Source organism: Channa argus, chromosome 13 (assembly GCF_033026475.1).
Source record: "Channa argus isolate prfri chromosome 13, Channa argus male v1.0, whole genome shotgun sequence".
In the NCBI taxonomy this organism is placed as follows: domain Eukaryota; kingdom Metazoa; phylum Chordata; class Actinopteri; order Anabantiformes; family Channidae; genus Channa; species Channa argus.
In genome coordinates this window covers 23,103,722-23,111,616 of record NC_090209.1, presented here as the reverse complement: position 1 = coordinate 23,111,616, position 7,895 = coordinate 23,103,722, and the positions used below count along the sequence as shown (strand labels likewise).

Below are 7,895 nucleotides of genomic sequence, written 5' to 3'. Positions count from 1 at the left end.
TGCCCCAGCGCTTTAATCAGCTTATCACTCTCTGCACTGAGGCCGCTCAGAACGACTATATGAAGCTTTGACATACATTAGCAGCACTACTGGGATCAAGTAATATACAGTTTCTAACCCAGCACCACCCCCCCCCCCCCCCCCTCTCTCTCTCTCTCTCTCTCACACACACACACACACACACGCACACACACACACACACACGCTCATGTTCACCACATCAGAGCCAAAAACAGGCTCCAAACATGCCCAAATCTGGACTTAAGCTGCATGCAGGCAAAGACAACAAACAACTTCACATGGAAACATCATCTTAATGTAAGCACCATAGAAATCATTAAACATGTACATGTGCAGAGGAATTACTGCTGGAAAAAAAAAAACATCGCAGACATGAGCGAGACACGCAACCGAGCACGCGTGGGCAAACACAAACTGAGTGTGCGTTTGTGTTTTGACAGGAAGCCAAAGCCCAGCTGATCTCTCGGTAAATATGGACATATGGGCGGCCTCGGTGGGAGAGACGGAGCCATGGACCGAGAGCACAAGGACGGCACAGTCGTGGTTCTTGGTGCATTTTCCTCATCTGTCTGCAGGGAGTCCACAGCAGGCAGAGACATCTTATCCTCCAGGGGACATGTGTTCCTTTCTCAAAGCTGAAGCGTTTAGCCTTTTTGACTCTTCAGCTCGCCCCGGGGAGCAGGTCAGAGGTGCTCACTCCTGGTTATGTAAGGATGAGCTCGTCAGGGGATGAAAACAGAGGAATTGTCGTGCCAGGCGGACTGGTTTGTTACGCAAGGTGCACAGAGCGGTCTGACGAAGTCATGCGAAATGTGTGCATCATGGGATGAGCTGGCCAAAACAAAAACGGCGACAGCTTGGCAGCAAACCTGGCAGCTCAGTCAATCTGTGATCTCTGTGCTTTATAAATCTGCATGAAAACCAAGTGTTTGTTTTTAAGGAGAGATATTAAAAGTCTACGATTCACTATGGATCAGTACTATGGTTGTACGGTTGTCTGTAACCTGGATCTTCGACAACACATCACCTGATGACTGATTTCATTCGAGATCATTTTTAACAAATATACCCTGAATAGTTTGTACATTTGTACAACAGACTGGAGTAAGACAGTCAACTGCACAGGGAATTATGGTGATTCTGGGCCATTGGGGCAATATTTATATATATATATGTATATATATATATATACATATATATATACACACACACACACACTCATATATACACAAAGGAAAAGTATTAAATTTATGGACCAATTCTAAAGTCTGCAACAAAACAGGAAAGCTAACCAACAAGTTTATACAGATGTCCTGCCGAAGTCCAATTTTGCAAACCTGCATCAGCAAACCACCTACTGTAATGTACCTGCATTTATCTCTAAGTCAGCTGCTGTAACTTATTATATGCTAAGCTCAGGAATTAGTGCAGGCTAAATGTGTTGTTATCCAGTGTTTCAGCTCTTTATCTTGTAGCTGCTGGAAGATCCCCGTTGGGTGCAGCAGTGTTCATACTGCAAAAGTGATGGAAAGGTTGCCGCTACGGTGCGACACAAAAAGGCCTTTTGTCATAACACTGAAAGCTATTTTGTGCCAAAGTTACTGGCAAAACATTTTCTGACTGCGGAAAAAAAAGATCCTCTAATTTAATATCAGCGTTTAATGAAAAGAGTCAAGTCCAACCTGCCGAGTGCAGAGTTGCTGATGTCCCATATTTGACATGAAAGCCCAGCTTCTCCAATACAAGCTGACGCATTATCAGCTGTGTCTACATGCATAAAATCACTTTTGCACTCTCAGCATTTCTCATTTTGCCAAATATCTCACTTCCTCTCTTATCCCCTTCCATTTCTGAGCCTTTAGACGCCTTCAATCTGTCGCTCTTTTTTAGATCTCCGTTTCTCTCCTTCCCCTCAGTGTTGCTGGCTGGTAATCAGAGCTGCCTGGGACATCAGGCGACCCCTGTCATGCTGCCCAGCCCCAGGCCCCAGTATTTATCATTTGCAACAGTGCACTCCACCAGTAAATTGTGAGAGGAGTAAATTAACGCCATATTCTGGAGGAGACCACGTATCTAATGATGTACCCTTACGTAATGTTAAGTACACTTCCAACGGGCTGGAATTTCCTTTTTAGCATCAAAAACTTAGCTCTTTAGGATAAAAGTCTGATTCAAAGCACATTTGCTAAAATTAAATAGTGACAGAGAGTTATGGGGAAAACAGCCACACTTGCGGCAAAATCTACTTCTTTTACTTTTATTTCAGTCAACTTTCAAACTAGAGGTCAAACTCTTGATGGTCAAAACAGATGTTTGGTGCCTGAGAGCATCTCGTCTCTACAGCCCAATCAATGCATGCATTTTTAGTGTGGACAGCTTTAGTAGAGTTCGCCGTTCACGCCCATTTCAAAGGGACGTCAAGAACACTGAAACAGGGTGTGGCACGAAGGGGAGGCAGAGGAGGGGGGATCACAACACCCCACTAGATTGAGTGTGGCACACAATAACTCACGTCGTGCAGATTCATGTTAGATGCTAGAAGAGAGACTGTGTGCGTCCACAGTTGCCTCCATAACACAAATGGTCAAACTAAATCAAAGTAAACAAAGGCATCAAGGGAAGCTCATTGGAAGGACTGTGCGTCGATTATCGATGCCGAAATGAGATTTGACGGGGCCAAACACCTGCCTCCGTTGAACTGGACCCGCACCAGATCTTAGATTATAAATAGAGGACTTGGCAGCAGCAGGAAATTGTAAAGTGCCAAAACACTGAAGAAATCAGGAGCGCCGCTTTGCAGCCATATGCAGGAACCAGGTTGGTCAGTCGTGATATTTACAGTACATTCAAAAGTCAGGGAGGGGGGAAAACAAATAAAACAGTAAACATGAACATACTTTAAAATCTTTATTAACTGTTTAGAATACATGGTGAAGCATATGGATCTCTCGCTTGTAGACTGTTTGGGCATCCAGTGCCAGATTCAGCAGCACATTTTGTTCCCTGCTTTTGCAGTCGCATCCTTCCCTTCGATTTGACTGCTGCAGGTATGAAGAGGAAAAACCTTCACAGTCCCTTGAAACCCAATATCCTGAAAAATGTGAGGAAGTCAATGCCAAGGGTGGAGAACTCGTGCAAGAGAAGACTGACCTCATCTCTCACTCCCACTGCGACAAAACAGGAAGCCGAATCAACACGAGTCTCACTTTTTTTTGTTTTTTTAGTGCCCCCCCTTCCTTAGGAGCAGCAGGCTGCACTTACAATTCCCCCCCACCCCATTTAAAACATGGACACGTGTGAATGGTGCCTGTGTTTGCACGTGTGTTAAAATGTGATCCTACATATACTGTCTTTGTAGTAGCTGTGATCAGATTGCACTCATGAGCAATAATTCTGTACACAAAGTTATCCATTATTAAAAATACATTAAATTACTTTTTTTTTTCTTCAAATAATAAATATTGGTCTATTTTCATTAGTATGCCAAGTGGATCTTCCTGAGCAACTTTCCCAACCACACGCATAGTTATACAGGTTTTTTTTTGTATCCATGAGTATACTCTTCAGTCCTCCTTTGATTTCTTCTCCGTCTCCGGAGGCTAAATAACCTTTTCATACACTTACTTCAACCATCCACATCATCCATGAGCTCTTCCCTTATCATACGATTTGCTTTCTCAGCCTTGCCAGGACAATCATAGTAAACTGATTTCTCACTGCGCCGGTGCAGCGAAATCCAAGACAGAAGATTATCTACTTGACACGGTTCTAGTCAGATGTACAGACACCACTAACTGCAGTTGCTACCCTGTTTACTGTCACTGACCTGAATGCAGACCTGTGTCATGTTGTGATTATTCTTGTAAGAGATATGTGTGTGGGTTGTTGCGATGACATGCCCTCAAACAAATGTTTAGAAATGTTTCACTCTCATGCTGACAAAAATGAGTGTATAATAACAGTCTTACAGTCAAATGATTGTTGAAAATACAAATGTTTATGAAGCTTTTTTGTGACATTTCACAGTACCAACGGGGTTTTCTTTCTGGCCTTCTTAACAGTCACCACACTGTAGATCTCTAGCCAGTATGGCTTTGTGCTGCCGAGCTGTGGTACACACACACACACACACACACACACACACACACACACACACACACACACACACACACACACACACACACACACACAAACACACACACACACAGTACCTTTATGTGAGGAATCACAATTGCAAAATCCTCTGGCTTCATCCTCGTTAATATTTATACCAGTCAAATATTGCTTTCTTATACCAATATTCTTATACAAGTAGGAATAGTGAACTATATCACACATGTAGTCTTGCTGGGAAGCAGTCCTGACTTGCAGCCCAAACATCTCTGATCTGTTAATTCCCAAAACAAAGGTGAGTCTTCACAGGAAACAACTCCTTGTTATCCAATAATGTGACGTAAGGCAGCAGAAGATGAACAGATGGGCTTTATTAATTCAGGTGTGTGTAAAAATCACTGCTTCCCTGTTTTTTTTTCTTCCAAGTCCTTTTAAGTCTTTTCTAGCCTACACGTTAGAGACAGCATTGTTGGCGTCTCGCGCCTGACGTATGCCATACAGCCATTTGATGACTCGAGCGTTCCTCTCGATGACAGAGATGCCATAGGGGACCCGTTCGTTGGCTCTGGCGGGCCCGTCGTCGTCGTCGTCACCTCCGTCATCTCTCGCCTGGTCAGCCTCGTCCCCGCACTCTGAGCTGGGTGTGCTGACACTGCGGAGCTTAGAGACAGACACAATATCCGAGTTGGCCCTAGTGAAGCACTCCACACCGCCCATCCCCTCCACCTCCTCCGGGTCCAGCCCACAGTAGTTGAAGAAACGCTCCAGGTCAGCTGTTGCACGGGAGTAGCGGTCGCTAAGGTCCGACTTGGAACGGTGTAACGACGGATGCTTACGCGCAGATCCCCTGGAGCTGGCGTTTGATATGCGGGTGAAAGCAGGGGAGGCAGGTGGGATCATGCCCGCTCGGACCAGCATGGGACTGGGAGGCAGGTAGGCTGGAGGGGAGGGCAGAGTTTGTAACGGGGTGGTGACTTGTAGGTGAGGTTGTGGTGGAGTCTGAGGTGGAGGTGGTGGCGGAGGTGGGACCTGGGGATGTGCGACCTGTCCCTGTGCAGTCTGTCTGGGCCTAAGCTGGGGCTGCAGCTGGGCCCTCTGAGGCTTCCGTATCTCCGCCTGAGGCCGAACGTCCACCCTGCGTACAGTCACTGAGTTTGGGGAGCTATAGGGCGCTGGAACCACGATGCGGGGAACCCGTGCCGGGACAGGAGGTGGACGGTGGGTGAGTTCTACTGCAGGGGGTCGGAGGCCGTTGTTGAGTGGAGAGGAATTGCCGGAAGAGGTGGACGAAGAATTGATGGCGGCGTGATTCAATGGTTTGAGGTTGTTAAGGAGTCGGTTGCTCCTCTCCTGTTCTGCTGACAGACTACTGCCAATGCTTTTAGCTCCGGATGAAGGAGAGGATGAGGAGGGGGAGGTCGAGGAAGAGGACTGGGAACAGGGTAACGGTCCATCACATACATCATTGATAAGGTTATTGAGAATATCCAAGTTAAGAGCAGGTCCTCTTCTCCCTGCTGGTCCCTCTCTCCCTCCTCTATTCTCCACGTCCACTGGGCAGCGGAGAACTTTGCGTGCAGGGGGAGTGCTGACTTGACACTGGAGCATCATCCCTGGAGGAATAAGGGGTTTGCGGATGATTGGTGGTTGAATGGGGGCCTGGCGTGTGAGGGCCACCTGCTGGCTCTTAACATACTTGGCCTTGTCTGCCTCCAGACGCTCTACTGCGCTCAGCTTACGAACCCCAGGCTCAGCTTGACGACGGAAGTAGTCGGGACCCTTGTTTAGTATCCTGAAGGGCATCGCAGAGGTGAAGGGAACTCCGGCCAGACGTCCGTCTGATGGTCTCAGAGTCTCCACCGGCATTCTGGAGGAGCTGAAAAACACATTTCTGTCACCAAAAGCCTCCAAAACAGAATTATATGCAAGATAAAAGAAAAGCGATGAGCAGGAGCTGTGAGAGAAGGACTCACTTCTCTATGCATCGTTTTTACTGTGTAAATAGAAGTTTTATAGATTTTTTTTCCATTAATTTAAAAACCAGAAAGACGAGGACATGGATATGTACCATATTCAGCAAACATCCTTTAAGAAGTCACACATGTCCTGTTTAAGCTTAAGAAAATAGCTCTTTTGTACTCTTTTCTTTACATTCCCCTCCCCCTCTTCCCATCCAGTCCCAGAGCCCCCTTTAACTTCCTTACCAGTCTCTGTGCTGCTCTCCCTTCTCCAACGACCCTCTTGCTCTCGTATCGTTCCCTTTTCCCAGTTTGGGCTCAGTAAAACGCTGCTTGCGGGACAGGGTCAGTCTGGGTCAAATTCCACATCAGGCCAGGTCAGACCACCTCTATTAGCTCAGCAGTGACCCAGAAGTAGATTTCGTTGTGGATCGGGGTCACCCGTCAGCCACAGCGAGTTATCCGAAATGCAGGTCTGGCAGACCAGTAAGCAGTGATTCCAGCAACACGACAGCCTTCTCAGCCCCTTCACAGTCTCTGTTTAGCCCCCGTCTGCCTGTCCAGCTGTGTTCGTACACAAAACAGCCACCCCGCAACTCAGCTGGAGAGAGAGAGTCCAACAGTCCTGGAGAGGGTTAAAAGGAGACGAAAGTCCAAGTCAGATAAGAGTAGAGCACGATGCTTTCTGTGTCGTAGCATCCACACACTGATACACACACTTTCTCCCTCTCACAAAAACACACACACTCATGCGCACACACACACACAGACACTTCTCCAGCTGACAGGCAGGGACTCTCTTCAACACTGAAGTGGAGCAGACAGGACAGGCTTTAATACAGAGTCTGGCTCCTCCCAGCCGGCCTATCACACGTCAGGCCAGAAGCCTCAGTGGGGCCCCGGGGGGGGCGGGGTAGTAGGCAGGAGGCGTGCTCGCATTGGTCCAACTCGAAAGAGATTCTGACCAATTGGACCCCTCCCCCCCCCACCACTCGAGAGCACAACAAAACACTAAAGCAAGGTTTTCATTCAAATGATAATTCTTTGAAAGGGAGAAAGGGAGGGAGAGAAAGAGAGTAGACAACGGATAAAACAGCTGCAATTCTCTCTTTTTTTTTTACATTTACTTGCATCAAGCTCAGTAGGGGGCTATAAAAACACTGTGAACAACAATGAAAGTGTGCACAAGTGTTATCTAGCTCTTTGTCTCAATCACAGTAGGGGCAGTGTGAACAACGGGGACGTAATAAGCGAGAGGACCATCTTGCTACATGTATAATTCTGCTTTAATTTGTGTTTTAACCACTTAGCTGGTGCAGTTTTTCCAGAAGTGGCCTTATAAATGCAGCACTGGTTTAAAGACACCTGAACATAAAAGTGAAACATTTGTCTGGTCGACATTTTAGCAGCCAATTACATTTTCAGTTTTAGGACTTCAAAGCATAAAATCATCTTTTTTTTCCCCCCTTCCCTCTTTCCCCAAGCTTTAATTTCAATAAGGAAAACAATTCTCTCCATCCCCCCCACACTCACACACCTCTGCACTGTTCACTACTGCATCTATTACAACATTACATTCCAGGGTTACATCACGCCTTCTTTGCGGGCATGCATCTCTCTCTCCCTTCTCCCCCTCCTCATCTCCGTTTTCTCAAACATATCTGTTCAATCAATCCACACATTTTTAATTAATCTTTTTATAACAGTCTCTGTTTCGGGTTCCCCCCCACATCTTCTCTCGCTCTCTCTCATCCATGAACAGCGGACCGGCAGCAAAGAGCAAAAGCAACCGTGACAGCTTAC

The 7,895-nt window shown here is 46.6% G+C and overlaps 1 protein-coding gene across 2 annotated transcripts in view; it reads right to left on the bottom strand.

The window, feature by feature from the left end:
- Positions 1-2,913: 2,913 nt before the first annotated feature.
- The window catches only part of wu:fa11c10 (protein FAM110A), a 17,986-nt gene continuing 13,004 nt past the window's right edge, over positions 2,914-7,895 (bottom strand). For both annotated transcript variants that reach the window (XM_067527822.1, XM_067527821.1), the window contains exons 2-3: positions 6,339-6,717; positions 2,914-6,010 (exon numbers count right to left, since the gene is read on the bottom strand). In XM_067527822.1, the coding sequence (XP_067383923.1) occupies positions 4,582-6,000 (1,419 nt within the window). In that variant the 5' untranslated portion in view covers positions 6,001-6,010; positions 6,339-6,717 and the 3' untranslated portion in view covers positions 2,914-4,581. The remainder of the gene's footprint in view (positions 6,011-6,338; positions 6,718-7,895) is intronic.